Source organism: Pholcus phalangioides, unplaced genomic scaffold, assembly GCF_987345545.1.
Source record: "Pholcus phalangioides strain wild (caught in Gottingen) unplaced genomic scaffold, Ppha-v1.0 ptg000008l_1, whole genome shotgun sequence".
In the NCBI taxonomy this organism is placed as follows: Eukaryota; Metazoa; Arthropoda; class Arachnida; order Araneae; family Pholcidae; genus Pholcus; species Pholcus phalangioides.
The window spans coordinates 18829086-18853578 of NW_028301601.1; the positions used below are offsets into that span (position 1 = coordinate 18829086).

Below are 24493 nucleotides of genomic sequence, written 5' to 3' on the forward strand. Positions count from 1 at the left end.
AACCTCATTCGTATTTATATCAGTGTTCGACACATTTCTCAATACTCAATAATGGATTATATAACATCCATGCTTAATTATCAAATTCGCAATTGCAACCTAAGATAGAGAAGATGAAGAACACACAAACTGACGCTTCGCAGTGTAATTGTTGATAATGATAATCTGGATATACTTACATCTATTCGAAATCGATCCAACTGCCCTCCGCGAAGGTTGAGGTAATCGATCAGTTTCTGCGCATGCTCTCTCTCTTCGTCAGAACTTCTTCGGAAAAGTTTGGCGAAACCTCTCCTAGCGATGGCATTTCTATCAAAGTGAGCCGCCTGTGAAAGAACGACAACAATAAAAAACAGAATACTTGAATATGAGATTATCACACTGCATATTAAAAAGCGTTCCAAACCCCCCCCCTCCCCGCTTCAAGGGACACAGCCAGGAACCACAATACCGATCAAGCCAGGACCACAATAGCGTAAAAAAGTCCAAATTTGATCTCCAGGTCCTAAAGTTGGAAATTTGTCAGCCTTTACCTTGTTAGGGCCCGGGTACCCTTGACTCATGGAGGTGTAGGGATATTCATTCCTCTTATATATATATATATATATATAATTCCTCTTACCAGAATTGACGAGATATCTTGAAAGCAGCTGTGGTGGTCGAGTGGTCACAGCGACGGACCCTACCGGCGCCACAGTGGTGGTCGGCTGAAGTTGGGTTTTATGTGGTTCCCAGCTTCGATGCGCGAGCCGATCTCCCAGTTTAAATAGACTCTAAGATACATCTGGCATATCAGTCACAATATATGCAATATATGAATTTTATATACAGGGTGTCCTGTAAGTGCTAATGTGGCCTTTATCTCATCAACCGTCCGTCATTGAGGTATAGTTTCAATTTAAAAAAATGTTCAAAAGGAGTTCAAAAATTACCCTGTACCTGATTTGAGAGTGAAAATACAGTGTATCACCAAATTAAAAAAAACTAGCTTTTTAACGGTCCCCTTTTCTTCCAACTTCCAATTAGATAGTTGTTGTCCTGTCTCTCCTCCGACCAACAGAAGAAATTCCATGTTTCTAGGTGCAATATTTGCTAAGATATTCGAATTCAAAAATCGGAGGAAAAGGACAGCATAAACGAAGGAAAGGCGCATTGTGTGTCTGTTAGTTTTTGCCGTTTCATAACTTTTTCCGATTTTTGAATGCAAATATTTCAGCAAGGATTGCACTTGGAACCTTGGAATTTTTTCTGTTGGCCTCAGGAGAGACAGCACAACAACTTTCTAATTGGAAGTTAAAGGGCAAGGGGACCGTATAAAAATTTAGTTTTTTGTAATTTTGTGACACACCGTATTTTCACTCTCACAACGGATACAGGCAATTTTTTAACGCCTTTTGAGCAGTTCTTAAGCTGGCATCATACCCCCTACGACAGACGGTTAATGAGATAGAGGCCCCCATCAGCACTTACAGGTATATAAAATTCAATTCATATATTGTGACTAATATTCTAAATGAATCTGGGTGTCTATTTAAAATGTTTCATCTGATTTACCAAAATCGAACCTGAAATTTGCTTTGAGTGGCATTGCTGTGAACCCGGGGGGGGGGGGCGGAGGGGTCCTCAACACATAACCCGCGGCCCGTGCACTTAAACATCCAATACGCAAAAAAATTGAGCTGTTAATGATCCTTCATGAGATCCTTAAAAATATTACGAACGGACGGTATAAAATGTTTAACAGAAATGTGACCACGAAAGTCAGAATAAAACCATTTATCATACTAAAATTGTCGACGGGTCGCAGCACAACGCTTGGAGGGGGGGCCACACTTGGCCCACGGGTCATATGTTGAAGATCTTTGTACCAGAGCATATATTTCTACTTCACCATGTTAAACGATAGGAGAAACCTTAATCAAATTAGAAAAAAGAACGCCATACCTGGAGTATATATATGCCATCAAGTATTTCAACATCCCAATACGCAAGAAAATTGAACTGTTAATGGTCTTATGAGATCGTTAAAAATATTACGAATGGGTTCTAGTATAAAATGTTTAACAGAAATGTGACCGGAAGGTCACAATAAAACCATTCATCATACGTTGTTAAGAATGTTGTCACTAGATACAATAAACCAATTAAGAGAGGCATTAAGAGATTTAGGGCAGATTCAGCGCATAAAGTCATTAAATCAATTATTATATATGGACCATTTCAAAATTATTACTTGTCCTCAGTCCCCGGATCGTTGAAAAATTCATTGTTTATAGTACGGTAATTGATACTTAGACCATGATTTTTTGCGGTTTGAGGTTGATATAAATAGGTATGATAAGCACATCTACACACTTATGCTTTCAATGGTTGTTATTTTGCTAATGGTGTAATACAGTAGTAGGTTAGAAGTTAACCTTGACAGTAAATTGATATTATAGAATATTATCGTGGCTTAGATGGAATTTTCTAACGGGTCCGGGAAACCTTCAGTTATTGTGTTCGATAGAAAAACAGGGTTTGCGTCAAAATTCTACCTGATTGTGACACGAGTGGAAATGAAATACATTTCCTTGCATTTTAGTTCTTAAGAAACAGGTGATGGATTTCAATTTATAACGTAAAGGAAAAAAAGAGTAATGAATTACGTGGTAAATTTTGACTTTAAATAAAAACTCATGCTTTTTGAAGGAATACATTACGCGTTATAGGACAGTGGTGACCGATGTCTTTTTTTGAACGAGTGACCACTAATTTTACTCGTTCTACTATCTAATGCAGGAGTTCCCATAAATTTGTAAATAGTTTAAAATTGAATTTAAAAAATGAAGGAATTGATATATTTGAATGCAGTTTTTGCGAAAAAGTTATCCTGAAGAATGGGGATTTTGTTTTGTTCAAAAAAGTGGTTTTTCAATAGAGGACGGATGCTACACGAAAGCAAATCATAGAACCTTGGATTATAACGTTTCTGCAATCTTTTCCGTGTCCGAAAAGTTTGTAAAGTGTCATCCGGCGATTCATGGGTTGTGGTGAAAAAATTTTCACCAATAGGGCTTTATTCACCAATGTCAACATCACAATGAAAAACTTACGTAAACGTAATTAACACGAAAATTCAGAAATAAGTTGTTTTTATCGTACACTCTGCATTTTATAGGACTTGGTATAACTTTTTTGTATATACTTTGTACATGTAAGATTTGCATATTTACAGTGAATTATGTTTTTGCAACGCAATCTATCGACGGAAATGGAAACTAATTTTTTTTACATTACCTAAAAAAATTTCCCCCGGCTCAGCGTTTCCCCAACCTTTTGAAGTTCGCGGCACCCTTGGGAATAAGATTAAAAACTTGGGGCACCCTTCCTTGAATACAGAATACAGTTTACTACAATGAAAATCACAGTAAAAATACGTGAATAGAGTTTTGTGTGATTAATCATTAATGTGAAACTTGTGATTGAATGCTTAGAGCACAGATACAGTACTTGATATCAGGCCTTACAGTTGGCAACGAAACACATAAATTGTCCTCAAGGTCTTGCAGTCTATTTCTTACTTTGTGTTTTATTGTCACCATAGCAGAGAAGGCTTGCTCGCATAGATATGAGTTGAAAAGGGCAAAAATGCGTTAATTGCTTTCTTCATTAGATTACGATGCTCCTCTCTCAGTCCAAGCCAAAAAGCAGCCACCGACGCCTCACTCTTGGTGAAGTGAGAACACCACCTTTGAGTGTGGAATAGGGGAGCAAAGATCAATAAATTCATCTCGTTCGCACAGTGAAATCTATTTCCTCCGCATTGTCTGCGAAATCAAATAGTGACAAAGCACAGTCGAGATTCTCAGTGGAATAAAATGGAAAGTACTTATCTATTGCATTTTGCAATCTTAATAAGTGTTGACAAATGAGGTCTTTCAGCTTATCCGATAGTGATGTCACACCCTCGGCTATTACTACGAAGGTTCCAACCGCTGGCTGATGCGGTACACTGACACTACCACCAGATGGCGACTTATCCGATAAGTCTGTCGTGTATGAGAGTAATTATTTCGACTTTATTTATTTCAAGACCTTAAGTGGACCGTAATATTTATTTTATTTATCTCCATAATACCTCGCGGCACCCTAGGGTGCCGGGGCACACCGGTTGGGAAACACTGGTCTAGCTGCTAGAGCTTCCCGGTTCCGACATCATTGCTAAAATAAGCACCATCCAACAATATTCTGCTCCGATACATCTTATGAGGACCAACATCCATTGCCCCTGGCTTGTTTCGGAGATATATCGTTGGTAACTTCTACTATGCGTCATCCAGATTTCTTGCCGAAAACTCTTATTAAGGTCTACAATAACGGTTCTTAACCTTTTTACCGAGTCACACCGCCAGTGATCTTCGAATTCGCGTTCCCCACCCATTGAGCTTCGAACTAGGTTCCCACCTATTCAATAAATAATTACACGTGAATATTCAGGAATCATATCATAAAAAAAAAATTCCACCTCACACCCCTGGGTTAAGAGAATCACCGGCTTCTAACATGGAATGATGCCCTAATAGCCTCGAATTTACTTAAGAGATATACGCTTAAAACACACTAATGAACATTGACACGTGGGTTTCCACAAAGCCATTAATCATCTCGTTTCGCCCAAAAAATTTCTATCAGTTAAATCTTAATATATCACTCCGATTACGATTACGATTACACAAACGTTGTGGTATCAACCAAACATAAAAAAAACCATCTCACAAATGCGATCGATACAGATATGACGGAGCAATCAACACACCCTGGTTAGTCCAAATAATTTCGTAACGATCGTTTAACCACCATTAACACAGTCATAGATATCATTAGGATATTGTGGTGAGATTCGATTTGTATTTTATCTCACAGATGGCGGCACTTGTAAAGCCGACGCCATTGGATTGTCGCGCGGGAAATCGCAAGAGAAGCGACCGAACCATCAAGAGCTTAACATGTCGCTCCGTAGATTTTTTATTTCGTCTTATGTTTCGTGTTGTAAATAAATAATTATTTTAAGAAATTAATCAATTATCCTGATCCATCATTTTATCCAAATCACGCAACCTCATAACCCAAAATATCTTCGATCTGGCGACAGGACTAGAAAATCATAGACCGATTTGAATCTGTCGCCATCTCAAGAGATTCAATAAGAGATGGCACACACACTTGGCACTTCTAAAAAAGCATACATAATATAATTATACTTCATTTAGAGATAATCCCAGCAGATATCTATAATGAACAGATTTATATTCATAGTGAGCTACCATCAGAGTATTCGTGGCTTATAAAATCCCTAATGATCCGAAAGTACATATTACTTTTCTATTCATCTGTGGTCGTAACTGGGAAATTGAGGTAATTGTTGTTTAATTGGTTAATTTCAAAGAAATGATGCCAATCTCTGTGTGCTTATTTTCCCCCAGTGATGAGAGGGTGATACTAATTCGTCACGTATAAAGCAACTCGTTGGGAATGGCAATTAATCATACGTCAATGGTAGAGACTATGAAACACTTTGTGACAGCTACGAGTGTTAACGAAATGAAAATGCTAAAGAAAAATGGCCGAGAGACCCCTTGACATTGATTGATTCAATCTCTCTCCAGCGATTTTTTTTCTCTCCAAACAGTCTCATTAATATGCAAAACGCCGACCACTCACACTATAAAGTTGGGAGGATGATACGCATCTCGAGGGTTGTTATGTAGCAAATTTGTGTACATTTTAATGATTCGTTGAAGACGTTGTGCACACACGCAAACACACACACACCCTAAATATTGAGTTTAATGATGGGAAAATTATCATCGAGTTTTGTTTTACTGATGGGGAGTGTCTGACTAATCGATGAATGACTGGTCAATCGATTAGCGGATCGGGTCACGTGAATTTCATTTTTCAATTTTCGTTGGATTTTTTTTTTTTTTTTGGAATGGAAATTTTCGGATAGAAATGACATTTAGCGACCCTCTAATGCAGGTGGGTGAATAACTACTATGGTGGTCATGGCGGCGGACTCGCATGGCGAGGTCCCAGATTCGGACCCCATCGGTTCCACACTGGTGGTCAGCTAAAGTTGGTTTTCTGTGGATCCCCACTTCGAGGTACGAATGCAAGCATACGCCTACCAGATGGCCACGTGGCCATCGACGAGTGTTCTACCATCTAAGCTATGGAAGCTTAGTCAACAATCAACTAATAGCTATTAGTGGATTGTTGACGCCATCCATGTACGGTGCCTTTCAATATATATATACGCTCCAATGTTTAAATGTTCTATCTGCTTCCATAGCTTAGATGGTAGATCACCATCCAGATTTGGAATCGTAATTCCCGTATTTCTCTCGAGGAAATATGGTCAGCCTATTCTACACTTCAAATCGACCATTGACAAAAAAAGTGTTCATAAAACGTAGAAAAATTTTCCCCCCTTACTTATCATTAATCTTATGTTACTTATCATTCTATTCTGTGTTTTTAATGTTTAAAAAATATACAATTTTGAAATCGGGTGATTTTCTCTAAATTACGCTGTAAAAGCACTAACTCGGTATCATCCGCCACATGTCAGACACACCGAATGTACAAACTTTCCTTTTTTTTCATCAGCTATTTTGGTACCTTGTTTTGCTATCTAACTTGTGCCTGAAACACGAATGCGCGTCCCTATTGAAACACACGTTGCAAAACATTTTAAGGGGCCGTTCAAGTATTACGTAAGCAAATTTTTAGCCATTTTTGACCCCCCCCCCTTGTCAGCAAAAGTCAGCAAAACGCTGACCCCCTCCCCCTTGTCAGCAAAATTTCGTCATCAGCTCTGCCCCTCTGAATCCAACTCATATTTTCATAAAGGGTGGTTAATAACGTAAGCATTATCCAAACCCCCCTTGTCATCAAAAGTCAGCAAATCGGAAACCCCCCCCCTCCCATCGATGATGACGTAATACTTGAACGACCCCTTAGGAAAAAATAACTTCCATAAAGTAACATGGGTAGAGTAAACATTCAAACGTCTTTTCCCACGTTATTTTTTTTTTTTTACAAAGACATTGCACATTCGTGATTCTGGCATGACGGAGCCGGTATATTGATTATCGTACAAGTAGACTTTGATAAAAGCACATTGTATACATTGTATAACACATGGTAATTATCTCACCTGAATAAAGGCATTCTTTAGTGTTTTGACATATTATTGAATAAAAATGAATTTCTTATTTGGAAGTTTTTGTTTTGGAGAATCTCTCGTGACGCCCCTGGGGAGTCGTGACCCGCGGTTTGCGGCGCACCGCTGGATTAGTTGATCGGGCCACGTGATTTCTATGTTCTAATTTCGTTGGATTTATTATATTAAAATGTTTTTCAATACATAGAAATAATGTGTTTAGGAATCCACTAATGATTGATTTTTCATTTTTTCAATATTTTTTTTGTAATATTTTATATTTTGAGGTCGGATTCCACTGAATTGATTTTTCAACACCTTAAATATACGTAGAACCTATTGCTACTCTATCAACTAAATTTGCACTTATACAAACATTCCTCTCATAGGAGATTGTACCTAGTTCTCCGACTGAGCGTAGGGCTCGTGTATATAGCTCTCTATTAATATTATAATCAAATCAATGATCTATATAATTAATTACTGTATATAATGGAAATAACATCATGTTGTGTGTAAAGGCAATTCTGAATTTATATTTTCAAATTGGTTGCAGTAACGAACCGTTAAAGGACCCTTTACGCATATGCAAAGCGTACAGGGATTTATATTCCAGTATAAGCTTCAAATTTCAACATCAAAAAGTGGATCAATGCATTTAGTCAGACGTACCGATCCTGAGTTTTATCAACTAGGTAATGAAACATTACAGCAATTAGTTGCATGCGTGGATTTATGTATTTCAATTGTAGTATTGCAATGAGTCGGCCACATCCTACATTTTACCGATCATTATCATGGCATAGTCTGCAAATCTAACAGAATTTCATTCATGTTTTGTACGGCATACCAAACGTGTCAGTTGTGTTAGAATTCACGACCCCCGGAGGTAATAATAATTCCAATAATTCCTTACCCTAACAGTTAAAAACTGCCGGTGACATCACAACCTAGAATTATCCCTCACTAAACGATACTGATGTCGAAGCAGTTGATTGACGGTGCATTAAAAACTCACGCTCCATTCTATCCATCCCGTTGAGAATTTTGTTCACTTCGATCATATCCCCCCCGGCATAGGGGGAGATAGACTTGGGAGTCTAGAGTGGCACGATCATTATTGCTGAGGGCGGGGGGGGGGGCACGACGATGATGTGTGATGTCAATTCATATATACACATACACATTAGATCAGTCGACTCCACATTTGACGCTGGGAGGACAATGCCCCCCGACATCTGTGTTCTTCCAGTGTAAACAAGAAATCATGTCTTTTCTCATAGCTCAACCCTTGCGTGTCAACAAGAGCACGCGTAGCTCTTCTATACACTCCCCCTCAGCAGGTCTATGTCTTTCTGTAGGCATGGTCTCCAAAACCTTGCGGCATACTCCAGTGCAGGGCGAATTAAACCTCTGGAAAATCAGTAGAATGATTTTAGGTGAATGCGAAGAGAACTTTTTTGTGAATGAAAAACCGAGCATTCTATTCGATTTTTTTTTTTTTACCACCGCCGCTTAGAAAACCCAAGCCGCTCTTATCAATAAGAAATACCCAGATCGGTGATCACAGAGTTGCATCCGGAATAATAACGCCATTGAACTCTTAAGTGAAACGTGGGTTGCTCGAACCGAAATGAGCGACCATTCACTTGTCGAAGCTAAAAGACATGCTCCATTCATTTGCCCCCATGCTGTAATCAGGTTGGTGTGGAACCACTCCCTATCGCTTTGATTCCCGGCTACCCACATTAGCTTCACGTCATCTGCAATTCGCTAAACAATCCCATTAATTCCTACTACATAACACTTTCAAAGAGAGAGAGAGAGATAGACACAAGGAAATAATGTTATCCACTATATATTCATGTTCCCCACCCCACCCCCCCCTGATTCATGTTCCCCCTCAAAACTTTCCTGGATTGAAACATGGACATGATTCAGTTTTTTTTATTTTAATTTAGATGTCATTATCCCTCAAGTTGAATCAGTTTATGATGTTTATTTGCTGCAGCACCTCGTGAACGTATTAAATAGCGTTTTAGACGAATGCTTGGCTGTAGCTAAATCGTTCCGTTTTCTTCTTTAATTTACTCAGAATTTCATTTCTAGCGAAGGAGAAAACTGAATATCCTGTATCTATCTAATCAAAAAATAAAGTCAAGGTTATGTTGCAAAAAACAATGGACATCATATTAAAAAGGATTAGGAGCGGAATTACTCTTTTACTCGCTCACACAATGACCATTTCCATGACCCAACTCACTTGAAATATAAATTCGTGCGGCCTGATACACAAAGAAGACTTTTTAGAAAGTAAATGAAATGAAAATATTTTATGGTTTAGGGTTTGACCAGTGTTATAAAAAAAGATTTTTTCACCTCAATGATGTCTAGCTTTTCAAGATAAAGGTGAAAATAATACTGTGTAGTTATAGCGCTTGAACATGCCCTAACATATGAATGCTAACCATTATCACTGAAGGATTGTTAAAATAGAGTTTTATCAGAAATAAAATTGCTGCATATGATTATTAGTTACACGATATACCATACCATGCTCATATACACTAGACTCGCATGCAGTTCCATGTTGACTTGGGTCCTGACTAGCGTCAAGCATGGATTTCTCAGCTCGTAACGGTCACGATCTGGCTTTTTATCTGTCACGTCATTGGGATCATAATCTGGAAATTAAAAAAAAATTCACATTATAATTTTTCCATTAATTATTTAGTTTTTGTAATTGATTATCTCATACCTCTCTGCTGTTCATTTTTAAATAATAACACGAGTAAAATCAAAGAAAACTCAATAGAAAATTATATTAATTTTAAATGTTCCAAAATGTTTTCACTTGAGAAAAACATTAATGACAGTGAAACTCCACTTTTGCGGACACCAATGGGACAAAAACATTTCACCCGTAAAAGAGAGGCGACCGTTAAGAGTTTTTTTTTTTTTATTGAATTTCAATCTATATATTGATTAGTTTGTAAGCCTATAGTTATGAAATAGTTACAGAATTTTATCAGTTTGCTTGAGTCATTAATATTTATTCAAATTAATGCATGCTTTTTCCTATGTCCGTTTTTTGACACTCTTAGGGAATCTACAACGCTGACGTAGATTCCTTTTAAGTAGGTTGTACCACGAAGGGTCCACCACACGTACACATACACATATTAGATAAGGGGGTACACAGCCACAGAGATTTCATCTGGCCAGCGATAAATGCCCGTAAAAAAGAAAAAGAAACAAAAAAACGTATCAATCCCCACAACACCGAAAGTACACCATTGTGTGTGTGTGTGTGTGTGCGCGCGCCTAGCGTCAAGCGCCATGGTTTTTAGCAGGTGCTGCCATCTAATTAGCGAATTAGAAAGAAGAAATCGGCGTCTGATAAATCAGTTCTTCTTAGGTCATCCTGCCTGCTGTGCGGCCGTTGTTTTTTTATTTGAACATAGGCTATTTCGTTTTTCTTCTGCACAGCCAATCGACACCAAGCCATCACGGCATGAACGAGACGCGCCGGAAAAACCTTTTCTGAGAGGACCAACGTATATAATCTTCATAGAAAAACTGTGCTCTCTCGGACATTTACAGATACTAATACGAGTAGAGTAATCAGCCATATTGGGGACTTACCCTTACATATTCCGCAGTATCCAATTTTTATTTTCGTTCTACATAACGCGCATCGATCGAGTGGGTGCGAGCTAATTAACGCTATTTGAGAATAAAATAATATGCATAATTCGAAAATAAATGGAATTAAATTTTAGTTTTTATTATTCTTATCAAGATATTACCACAAATGATACTTTTAACTTCTACGTAAAAGCAGTTACGAGGGATTTCATCCCGAATCTTAACATTATGATAGTGATTTGTTCTCTCTGATCTAGCTACTTTATTTTTTTTTTCCATTAACATTTTTTTTTAACATTAAAAAGTAACTCGTTACTTGAATTCTGAAAAGAACGTCATTTATCAATTGACCGAAAGTACACCAGTAAGTGTCTAGCGTCACGCGTCACACTTTAAGCAGGTGTCGCCATCTAATTACCGAATTGAGAGTAAGGAAATGACAAAAAAAAAATGAGTGTCTTATGAATCAGTCGCTACTTTTTGGGCCTGTCTTTCGTGGCCGTTGATTTTGAATCTAAGCTATTTTGCTGCTATGGTGATTCAGCATCGAATCGATTTAGTGACGCAAAGCCATAAAGGTATGAATGTAACCGGGAAAAACCTTTCTAAGAGGGATCCCGATCAGAGAACCAGCTTTACGGAGAGATGGCCCTTGAAAAGAGGTGAACTAAAACGGGGAAATTTTCAGACAGAAATTCCGTCACATCGAGAACTGATCCTTACAAATTTCACATTCTAAATAACGTGAGTTGATCGATTGGGTTCGAGAGTTAATTAACGCTTTTAAGAGTAAGAAAAATCAAATTTGTGAAAATAAATGGAATTAAATTTTATTTTTTCGATGTTTTTCAAGGTATTAACGATATATTTCAAATGTAACTTCCAACCTTCACGCTAAAAAGATTCCAATCTCTCTTCTAAAAATCGTTACCTGCATTTGACCCGAATCGTGACATTATGATAGCGCTTTTTTGGCTAAAAAATAAAAACATTCGTATCTCTGACCTAGCTATTTTATTTCTTCTGGCCGAGCATTAACATTTATAATTCTGATAGTAAAAAGTAGCTCGTTACTTGGTTTTCAAAGGGGAAACGGCATTTATCTCATTGTCCCTCTGTTTTCATTGCATGGGAGTTTCATAATAACGTGATTATACCATTAGCACGGAAACATGAGGAAAACAACAAAAAATTGTAAAGGATAAATTACTATTTCCATTTTTTTTTTCTCTGCATCATGTAAAATGTCAGTGATTTTTCCGATGCCTTTTCTGTTTATCGATAATGATAATTCAAAGTGGGAAGAGAAAACAAAAATGTTTGTTTTAATGGTATGTCTAGACGGTAACTACAAGTTGATAACTGGTGGGTTTTATTTAAAAAATGTTTAGTTTATTTATGTTAGGTTTTCATTTGAAATGGTTTCTTGCTAAAATTCTGATTTTTTGTTTTTACCAATTATGCATTTTTATTTAATATTAAAATTATTTTTTTTTCTGTTACTCTGGATTTTCAACAGTTCAGAAATTTATGAATTTTTAATAAATTTAAAAATTTTTTTTTCAGTTTTGATTTGATGGATTCATGATATTTTCCGGAAATATTTGAAATAATTTCTGGTATAAATTCTGAAGTTTCTAATTTTTTAGTAATTTTGAAGTTCTTTGATTTTATCAGTTGATATTATTTTTCGGAATTAAATAAGATGAATTATTTTTTTTTAATCTATTAAAGTTGACACACAAGTCCAATGTGACAAATTCATAAAATTCTGTAATTATTTATCTTTATAATTCCGGAATTACTTCTTTTAGTGATTCTGTAATTATTTCTTTCAGAAATTCTGACGGTTTTTTTTCTTTCATTATTCGGAAACAATTTTTTATATTAATTTTTTAATAGCACTGAAATTTCTGAATTTTCATTGTTTTTGAAACTTTTTCACATTAATTCTGAAATTATGCCTTTCATTAATTCTGAAATTATTCCTTTCATTAATTCTGAAATTATTCCTTCCATTAATTCTGAAATTATTGCTTTCATTAATTCTGAAATTATTGCTTTCATTAATTCTGAAATTATTGCTTTCATTAATTCTGAAATTATTCCTTTCATTAATTCTGAAATTAATTATTTTTATAGTTCTGAAATTATTATTTTTTTATAATTCGGAAATTATTTTTTTTATAATTCTGAAATTATGAAATTATTTTTTTATAGTTCTGAAATTAGTATTTTTTTTATAATTCGGAAATTATTATTTTTTTAATTCTTAAATTACTTCTTTTCAAAATTTAGAACAAATTCTTCCAATGATTCTGAAATTATTCCCTTCATACCCCGAAATTATTTTCTGAAATTATTTCATTCATACCCCGAAATTATTTCCTTCAATTCTGAAATAATTTCTTCCAGTAGTTCTGAAATAATTTCTTCCAGTAGTTCTGAAATCATTTTTCAGTAGTTCCGAAATAATTTCTTCCAGTAGTTCTGAAATAATTTTTCAGTAGTTCTGAAATTATTCCTTTCATATTCTGAAATTATTCCTTTCATATTCTGAAATTATTCCTTTCATATTCTGAAATTATTCCTTTCATATTCTGAAATTATTCCTTTCATATTCTGAAATTATTCCTTTCATATTCTGAAATTATTCCTTTCATATTCTGAAATTATTCCTTTCATATTCTGAAATTATTCCTTTCATATTCTGAAATTATTCCTTTCATATTCTGAAATCATTTCTTCCCGTAATTTTGAAGTTGGTCCTTTTACATTCTGAAATCATTTATTCTGAAAATTTTCCTTTCATAATCTGAAATCATTTCTGAAAATTTTCCTTTCATAATCTGAAATCATTTCCGAAAATTTTCCTTTCATAATCTGAAATCATTTCTGAAAATTTTCCTTTCATAATCTGAAATCATTTCCGAAAATTTTCCTTTCATAATCTGAAATCATTTCTGAAAATTTTCCTTTCATAATCTGAAATCATTTCTGAAAATTTTCCTTTCATAATCTGAAATCATTTCTGAATATTTTATAATACTGAAATTTCTGAATTTTCAATAATTCTGGAATTGTTTTTTTTTTTTTTCATTCATCCTGAATTTTCATTAAGGTTTTTTTTTTTTTTTTTTTTTTTTGGTGTTTTCCTGTATTTTTTTGTTCGGTATTTACAGAATTCTTGAAAATTCTGTAATTATACTGAAAAAATCTTACTTCTTCTTTTTCTACGAACTACAATAACCAAATCTCGATATAAGTACGGGGATGGGCGTAAAAAGTAAAAAAAAAACAAAACTAATAATTTTCAATGAAATTCAATTACTTATATCTATGAATTTTTATTCCAGTAAATACGGAGTGAACTTCTTTCACAATACAGACTTTCAGTACCATACAGACAATCGCAAATTTTCATCAATAATTGACAATTTTATAGGGAGGCTATGATTTATAAATTTTGGCGAATTATTATTTCACGAAAGTGGTGCCATCACAAACCAATTTTGATCTTTCTATACTGATATTTTTATCTCAAAATTCAATGAAATTTTTGAGTGAGCCATAGAACATTTATTTCCTTGAGAAACATGAAAATACTCTGCATATTTTCGGGGATCAATATCCGTGAGAAAATTCATTCAGGATACTAGAGACCTTCGAAAGATGTTATACACGATGGTTTTTATTTCGTGAAGTATTTGAATTATTGCATTCCGCGCTTGTTAAACTGAATGAACGCCAAATTGTTTCATAATTTGTTGTTGTTTTTCTTCATTCATCTTGCTGAAGTGATCATTACTTTATTATTTATGGATGGCGAGGCTCATTTTTGTGTCTCCCGGAGTCTTTTCATTGGATACCCTGCACATTTTTATTCATGCTTATTTCTATGTAGAAGATCTTTCCTCTCTGAAATCAAAAACCTGATCTAATCTCAGGTCACCATCTGAATTATATTCCATTTTTATATATCGCCTTCGATAATCAAAGTGTTTTTCGCACTTATCTCTCTTTCAATCTCTCTTTATCTCTCTCTCTTCGGGGTATTTGAATATTTGAGCATAATTACTCTACCCGGGGGATTTCGGGTTAAAGGAAGCGAGGAGGTGTTTTATTTTGTCATCTTTATAGGAAGTATGGTGCGGCATTAGTTAGTTATCGACGGGAAACTTCATACGAGTTGGTACGATCGTAATTATCGGCAGTGTACTGTCAGATCCGACACTCGAGAGGTTGCACAAGCACATTTTCCATTATTTATGAACTTCTTCAAAGTCGACTGAAGGTTAAATTGTGCTCAGACTACTACTTACACCACTTTTGACATTGAAGCATGCTTCCTATGGGTGTATGGAAGTTTCTTCTAATATTAAAAACAGATGCATGATGTGGTGTGTGTATTAATCTCTTCTCGTATATCCATAATTCTGCATCATTAGATTCCAACCTTTCATGTTTCGAGAACACTCCCCTAGCAATGTACGCTATAAATGCGTAGGAGACTATACATATCCTTTAAAAAGCCGCCAAGCCTTGCTTTTCTCTTGAAACCACAGGAGGGTTGTGTATCACTAGCAATTACGAGACAGTGCTCAGAAATACGTAGGGGACTTCAGTATCCCTAAAAATTCCTAGTATGCTTTGGATAACCCTAGAGATGCGTAGCATACTTTGGATGTCCCTAGAAATTCGTGAAATATGCTTTGGATTTCCCTGAATATCCTTAGGTTGCTTGCGTTTAAAACCTATTGTGTTATCGATAAATACCAAGAAGAGCGTATGACGCTTGTGCTACTCTTTATATGTGTACAATGCATGTTGCACCCCCTAAAAGTATGCTTAATGCTCTTACCTACGATAAATGCATGTCACTTATAAGTAGGCTACTCCTAGAAGTGCGTGCCAAGTGTGTTTCCGACCCTCCTCACGCAACGGCAGTGACCAGCTATCCAGCGGAAGGCCGGTAGCGGGTTCGGTATTTTGATTTGGTAGGCGTACGTAGGCCTAGTATACTAGAAATGCATGGCGTGTGTGCGTTACTTCTAAAAATGCGTGAGAAGTATGCTATACATAGGCATTCCAAGATGGCTTCCCGTACTAGAAATTTGTGGCAGGTGTGAAACTTTGAATATACTCGTATACGCTTCTTAAGCCGGTTTTTCCTATGAGTAGAACTTTTGCGCCGTGTGCAGCGTGAAAACGCTGATTGGTTAAAAACCTGATATTCGGGTGTTTTTGACCAATCAGTGTTTTCATGCTGCGCGCGCTGTAGAAAACTGTTCCAAAGAAAACCCGGCTTTACGCGTATCTAGGAAAAGCCTAGATACGCGCAAGAAGCGTATACGAGTATACCCATTTCAGATAACATTTACTCGTTTTTTTCTGCAATCATATTGCCTATTTTTCGCGTACCTTTGAATGGCCTCGTCAAGACCCCGAGGGGGTAAGCATACCACAGCTTGTCAATATTAACTCGCATAAATAAATAGTTGTCGAACTAAAAAAGAAAACCATGGCAATACGCAAACAAGTCGGTGCGGCCCTATTTGTTGTATATGCAAATTAGATATATTTTTGAAACACAACTGAGTTATTTTCGAAGTAAGTACCGATTAATTTTGTCAGATGTCGCATATTTATCAAGATAAAAAACTAAGAATGCAAACTCTCAGCATGTGCAGAAGCTGTTTAAAAAAGAGTTTTCAGCAGGTTTTTTTGGCGAGTTTTGTTTCCAAAAGTGTCACGTTCGAAATGCATTTATTATATGGTCTACATTTCGCCACGAGCGTTTGCAACAAAAGATTACAAAAGCTACGAGTCCAGTTATGCAAAATCCAATGGATGGATTTGTAAACATTTGAATATAATCTAAATTGAGCTATATGCATTTATACAAATCCCAACTCTTCTATTCAAAACATGTTGCAACGTTTTCATCTATAGATAGTAAAATTATGTCTCAAAATCATTTGACATCATGTCGAATTTGAGACATTTATAAATGTCTGATCCAGTATTTTGCATAGAATATAATACTTTATTTAGTTTTTAAAAAGGCAACATTCGTAAAAAATGACTTTTAAAAATAGATATAACACTTGCAACATGATTAAATAGAATATGCAGTCAAACTCTATTACGATTATTACGACATTGAAGATTCCGTGAAATTTGGTCGTTATAAACGAGGTGTCGTCCGACATTTTCGAGACCTTTTAAGTTTGAAAAATACAGCCAGATGTGCGATTGAATACCGCGAATGAAGTTTTATTATGATCAGGGTGACCATGCACCTCGTTCGTATTCGTCTGCGGAATTTCTAACGAATTGGTACATGTTGGAATGTGCGCGCGTGTGTGTGTGCAGTGAACCTGAAGTGAAGTTTTTGTTTCCGTGTATTGCTTGTTATATATGTAATCTGCCATCAGTTTTTCTAACTATGAGTGAAGTGTAATGATAGAATTACTTTCGTTGTAGGGGCCGTTCAAGTATTACGTCATCATCGATGGGGGGAGGGGTTTCCGATTTGCTGACTTTTGATGACAAGGAGGGGACGGGTTTTTGGATGATGCTTACGTCATCAACCACCCTTTATGAAAATATGAAATATTTTTAATGGCATCTTATTCGGAGCGCCAAAACGAAAGAAACCTTTCGATAGTTTGTGGGCCCTTGATGTGACACCTCCCCCCCCCCCTATTGAAAAGTGCCCTACAGAGCCACTTTAGTGATCTTTAAATGTTTCACGGAACCAAGTGATCTGGAAATGTTTCCGGGCCGCTTAAGTGCTCTGGAACTGGGCCACGCATCACTCAAGTGATCCGTAATTATATGCCGCGGTTAATTTGAGTGAACCGCAATGGGGGTCACTTAAGTGCTCTAAAACTACGTCACATGTCACTCAAGGTATCTATAAATGTGTCACGGATCGCTTAAGTGTTCTGGAAGTGTGTCCCGGGTCATTTAATTGATCTGAAAATCTGCTGACAAGTGGGGGAGTCAGAGTTTTGCTGACTTTTGCTGACGGGGGGGGGGATCAAAAATGGCTAACAATTTGCTTACGTAATACTTTAATGGCCCCGTAGTCCTGTACCTCTGTAGTGAGACTTCCTAACATCGGTCCTGGATCCGCGCCTGAACCTACCCCCCCCCCCCCTTCATTGAGTTAGTAACTCTGGTACTGGGACATCCTGTACATTCCTTAGAGCCACACGGTTCTATGATGAGAGAGAGTCTGGCTGAAATCTCTAGTTGAATGTCGCAAAATTGATCTGGGATTTACCAGGATGGCCAAATAAACGGGATATACATTTTTTTTCTGTTCGCAATTCGAAAAGTCAGTAAATCGGATAATGGTCGTATTTCCCATTATAATTAAATCATCATCACCCCACACAGAATTATCGTTCTATAATCCTCTTACCGTAGACAACGCCTATCCACCGCAGAGAGTCTAGGAAAAAACTGAATAGAAATTTTACGAATTTGCATACTGTCAAGGCTCTTTCTGGCACTTTTTTTTCCCTCGTGAAGGATATATGAAAAGGAGTTAAAAAAAAAAAAACCTTTCATTTCATCGACCGTATTGTTCCGTGTAAAAAAATAAAAACTCGAGCCGGAAGCGAACAGTTTCGAACACTTGACCCTCGACCTTTTTACTCTTTTTTTTTATCAGCTCTTTTCATATCTTTCATCCTAACTTTGAAAAGGCAGAAAAAAAACAACAACTAGAAATTAAAAGCCATAATTTCATCCAATGGAAAAAATATATAATATATTACTTTTTCCTTCTAGTTTATTTACTTATTTATTTATCTAAATCTTTGAGGTTTGCACCAGATTTCACTGAGATAAATGGAGGCACATGAAAAGCATTGATCACACACACAGCAACAAACATTGCACACAACACACACACCCTTTTTTCAACTACGGAAACAAAAACCAAAATAAAAACAACAAGGCCGCACCAGGTAAGTAAAGCTCCAAAAAAGAAACATGGGTCATCGGGAAATTTGGGGACTCCACCTTTACCAGTATGTATCATTTGCTGGTTGTATTTCCAGGTCGAGTTTTGTGTGTTATTTCTGTACTGATTGGTAGCAACCGGAGGACTGAATATCGATGTGTATTGGATTTTGGTTCTGATATTAAACAATTTTATTATTTTTTTTATTAGTCACGTTGGCTTTTTATTACTTAAGCCTATCGGTTGTGTTTTGAATAATAGTTTGAATCAATTGTGGGACTTTGACGTTTTCGTGGGTATAAATCTATACCTGTTTATCAATGTGGTTTTTTTTTTTGCTCCCGGCAGTAAGTTTCATTATTCAATATTATTCAATATGTTTTCTACGTGGAAGATTTATGGTTGGTGATTTTGCATTACACACAGCCTGTTGGAACTGGTAAATGACTGTATGGAGTGGATTTTTCGATAAGTTATCACTTTCGCTATCACTTTCTATCTGGTTTTATTTAGGTTTCAGGTATCTTTGCTGATGGGATAGGGCGTTGTGCGATGCAATTGTGTGATATATTTGGGTGTTTATAAGTGTTAGGCTAATTTTTTTCCTTTTCTTTTTCTTTTACAGCCTCGGAGAAGATCCATTATAGAGATCTTGGCAAATATTAATTTTTCGTAGAGAAATTCCATCAGATCTTGATGAAAAGTTTTTCAAAGAGACACGACGTTATTTTTTTTTTGGGGTGGGGGGAGACCAATTACATCTTGACAAATATTTCCTTTAGAGCGAAAACGTTTACCGGAGAAGATCTATCGGATGTCGACAAGCATTTTTCTTAAAGAAAAACGTTTCGTGGAGAAAATCTATTAGACCTTGACAAATATTCTCCTTAGAGTCAAAATGTTAATTATAGAAGATCCGTCAGACCTTAACAAATATTCTCCTTGAAGTCAAAATGTTAATTATAGAAGATCCGTCAGACCTTAACAAATATTCTCCTTAGAGTCAAAATGTTAATTATAGAAAATCCGTCAGACCTTAACAAATATTCTCCTTGGAGTCAAAATGTTAATTATAGAAAATCCGTCAGACCTTAACAAATATTCTCCTTGGAGTCAAAATCTTAATTACAGAAGATCCGACAGACCTTAACAAATATTCTCCTTGGAGTCAAAATGTTAATTACAGAAGATCCGACAGACCTTAACAAATATTCTCCTTGGAGTCAAAATGTTAATTATAGAAGATCCGTCAGACCTTAACAAATATTCTCCTTGGAGTCAAAATGTTAATTATAGAAGATCCGTCAGACCTTAACAAATATTCTCCTTGGAGTCAAAATGTTAATTATAGAAGATCCGTCAGACCTTAACAAATATTCTCCTTGGAGTCAAAATGTTAATTATAGAAGATCCGTCAGACCTTAACAAATATTCTTTTTCAGATCTGAAACGTTTCCTGGAGAAGAGGCATCATGTATTGTCAGTTAATATCCTATTTTACGGAGAAGATCCATCAGATCTGGACATATATTCTCTTTTCCTGAAGAAACTCCATTTTTTAGAGAAGAGAGAGAGAGAGAGAGAGAGAGAGAGATTAAGATAGATCTTAACAAGTTTTTCCCCTTTGAACGATCCTATAGATCTTGATAAATATTTTCTTCCAAACTAAGGAAATTAGTTTAACAGAAACCAAAAAATAAGTCACACCAACTTGGCAAAACTCCAAAAAAACATAGGTCATCGAAAAATTTGGAGACTCCACTTTTACCTGTATCATTTGCTGGTTATTTCCAGGTCGCGTATGAGTTTTGTGTTTTTTCTGTACTGATTGGTAGCAACGGGAGAACTGAATATCGATGTATTTGATTTTGTTTTTGATATTAAATAACTTATTTTTTTTTTGTTAATCACGTTGGCACTTTTATTACTTAAGCCTATTAGTTGTGTTTTGAATAATAGGTTCAATCAATTATTATACTTGTGGAACTTTAACGTTTTCGTGGGTATAAACCGATACCTGTTTGTCAACGTGTTTTTTGCTCCCGGTAGTAGGTTTCATTATTCAATATGTTTCTACGTGGAAGATTTATGGTTGGTGATTTTCCATTACACAGCCTGTTAGAACTGGTAAATGACTCTATGGTGTGGATTTTTCGATAAATCATCACTTTCACTTTTTTATCAGATTTTATTTAGTTTTCTGTTGTCTTTGTTAATAGGATAGGGCGTTGTGAGATGCATTTTTGTGGGTGTTGAGGTATTAGGTTTACTTTTTTTTTTCTTTTCTTTTTCTTTTAGAGATAAATGTTTCCTGGAGAAATTTCACCATATTTTGACAAGGTGTTTTCGAAAGAACCACAGTGTTTTTTTCGAGGAGAAACCATTAGATCTTGACAAATATTGTCTTTAGAGCCAAACATTTTCTGCAGAATATCGATCGGAACTTGATAAGCATTTTTCTTAAATCCAAAACCTTGCGTGGAGAAAATCTATTAAACCTTGACAAATATTCTCCTTACAGCCAAAATGTTAACTATAGAAGACCCATCAGATCTTAACAAATATTCCTTACAAAACTAAAACATTTTCTGGATAGATAGATAAATAAAACCTCTCACAACCCCGGACTACTGCAAAGCAACTTATTTCCCATTACCTTAAATGAGGCAGGGTTGTGTGTCGGGAAAAAAAAAATATTAGCAGAGATTTATGGCACTGCCCTCGCCCCCGTCCCATGCTTGCAAGTATCATATCCGTCGCGCCGTTCTACTCGGCGAAGACAGCTGTCAAATCGATATAACGTAAAATCCATTTGACTAATAATGAATAGCTTAATCCAATGCCCAGGGAGAAAGAATTGCACGTGCGCCCAGTTTCACATAAGGCCCGTAGACCGTAGCCTGGGATTTCAAAAGTAATGTGGGAAAATACTTGCTTATCTTCTGGAGAAGATACATCAGGTTTTGATAAATATTCTATTTTTCAGAGAATATCCATAAAATCTTAACAATTATTCTATTTTCCAGTGGAACGATCCATCAGATCTTGACCAATATTTTCTTTTCCTGGAGGAGATTCATCAGATCTTGAAAAATATTATATTTTTCTGGAGGAGATTCATCAGATGTTGACAAATATTATCTTTAGAGTCAAAACGCTTCCTTCAGAAGATCCACCAGATGTTGATAAACACTCTATTTCCCTAGAGAAGATCCAGCAAGATGCTGGAGAAGGTTTTTATATCCTATTTTACCAGATAAGATTAACCAGATCTTAACTAATGTTTCTTTTTCTTTCTGTAGATGATCAACCAGATCTTGACAAACATTCTATTTTCCTGTAGGTGATCCATCGGATCCTGACACTCTTTTCTTGGGGTAGTTCTATCATGTCTTGACGAATATTGTATTTTCTTGATGGATATAAATCAGATTTTGACAAACATTCCCCTTTTCTGGAAAATAACCATTGGAATCTAACTATTAGATCTTGACAAATATTATATTTTCTTGGAGAGAATGCATTAGATCTTTATTGACAAATATTCTTTCTGTCCTGTATACGATGCACCAGATCTTGACAATTATTCTGTTTTCCTGTAGATGTGATCCATCGGATTCTGTCATAGGATACTCATCAGATCTCGACAAATACAGTCAAACCTCGTTAATGAGTCTTTCTTGGGAGAGCAAAAATATGACTTGATAAGCGGAGTGACTCGTTAAACGGAGTAAGCCATAGCTGTGCCAATTCCTGCATGAGGATACTCGGGACTTCCAACGAGTGATCCGGTCAGCGGAGTGACGTGATAACCGGGTGACGCACTAACGAGGTTTGACTGTATTCCCTTCAGAGCCAAAAATGTTTCCTGGAGAAGATCACCACCCTGATCCTAATCATCTAAACTGGAATCCCCGTACATATAAAATTTATTTATTAATCTATTTCGCTCAGTGAAGTTCGGTTAAAGCTGATTTTCAACCGGAATTGAACTTATTATACTACGCAAGTGACAAGTAAATCAATTTCTCGACGATAAAGCAAATGTAAATTATCTGGATGATGACCGACCGGATTTTCGGTAGAATACCATAAATATTTTTAAGATGTTTTACTCAGGAGCGTCTCAAGAAAAAAAAAAAATCCTACCCATGCAGGACCCAATTTTTGGTGCTCTCTGGCCATGCCTCTTGGCCGACAACGCTTTTCTTGTTTGGCTCTTTTAACTCCCCCCCTCGTAAAGTGGTGCCCAGTGTGGCCCCACGTGTCACACGGCAAAGCCACCCCTGGTCTTACTCACCTGATTTTCGACATTTTTCTTGCTGTCATTCAATTTCACGCATTTGTTTTTTCTTCACTCATTTCTAAATGAGGAAAAAAAGTTGGAATAGGTCGTGTCAGCTGCAAGTTTTGACATGAAGACATTTTTTTTCGTGCCTTGAATCTCACGGTAGGTACCAACATAATGAAATTATGTCATTATCATCGGATTTGTCTTTTGAATAGCTAATAAACGGTACCAATATAATCTATTTTCGTTGTGAACTGCTCGAGATGTAGCTTGATACAATTTTCAAGGCAGCGGGCCTGGTGCCCAGACGGGGAGAGATACTAAAACCGGAGTGATATCATAAGATGAACCTTTGCAACGTGCACGTGACGATAGATACCATTGCTTTTGACTTGCGTTGCTAATTTTTGTAATATAGAGTTTTTCAATTTCAATTTTATTTTACAGTTTGCGTAAAATGCATATTACATGACGTTAATGGCAACCGAGGAGACGGTATCCCGTACTGGTTGTTACAATAAATAGGTTTATAAAATACAGTGGGCCTACAGTAATACAGGGTGTTTCAAAAAGAATCATCCGATTAAAAAAAAATCATTACTATTCAGCTTTTAATCCGTTTTGATCGAATAATGTTTAGGTACAAAGAAGAAAATCTCGAATTTCACGCAGTTGCCGACAGGTAGCACTAACGCTCTCCCTTCGGCCGCCACTTCAGTGTTTGTCAAGATGGCGACTGCACAACAGAAATCGTTTTGTGTCCTAAGCTTCTCGAAGTGCGAGTCCGTAACAACTGTTCATCGCGCTTTTTGTCGACAATACACTGGTGTTGAACTCCTTACAGCTCAGAGCATTAGGCGATGGTATAAACAATTCCGAGACGCGAGTTGTCTGTGAAAAGGAAAATCCCCTGGCCGTCCCCTCATGTCAGACGAAAATGAGGAGCGCATCCGACAGAGTTTCGCACGTAGTCCACGAAAATCCACTCGCAGGGGATGCAAACATGCTCTCAAAAGTTTGAGACGAATTTGACTACATATTGAATTGGACATATTTAGCACCTTTAATTTGGTTTTTAGAAAAACTTAATGATTAGCCATGTAATACAAAATTAATCTCAAGTGTCGATGTTCAATATTTTTCGTAATATACGCATTTCAAATCGGGCGATTCTTTTTGAAACACCCTATACTATTTTCAGATATATAGTGAAGAAAAATACAACAGAGAAATATACAGTCGAACGAACGCCAAGAGACCGTAGGAATGACTTCGTTAGAACGAAATTTCGCTATAAAGGAATTCCAGGTTACTTAGCATTGTTCCTATGTAAACTTATTTGGTGGATAAGAAAAGTGTTCGTTAAAAC

At 36.3% G+C, this 24493-nt stretch overlaps 1 protein-coding gene across 1 annotated transcript in view; it reads right to left on the reverse strand.

The window, feature by feature from the left end:
- LOC149083938 (soma ferritin-like) overlaps positions 1 to 24493 on the reverse strand; it is an 80893-nt gene that overhangs the window by 12782 nt on the left and 43618 nt on the right. Inside the window, exons 2-3 of the mRNA XM_089235430.1 lie at positions 9761 to 9891; positions 180 to 326 (exon numbers count right to left, since the gene is read on the reverse strand). Of these exons, the coding sequence (XP_089091556.1) occupies positions 180 to 326; positions 9761 to 9891 (278 nt within the window). The remainder of the gene's footprint in view (positions 1 to 179; positions 327 to 9760; positions 9892 to 24493) is intronic.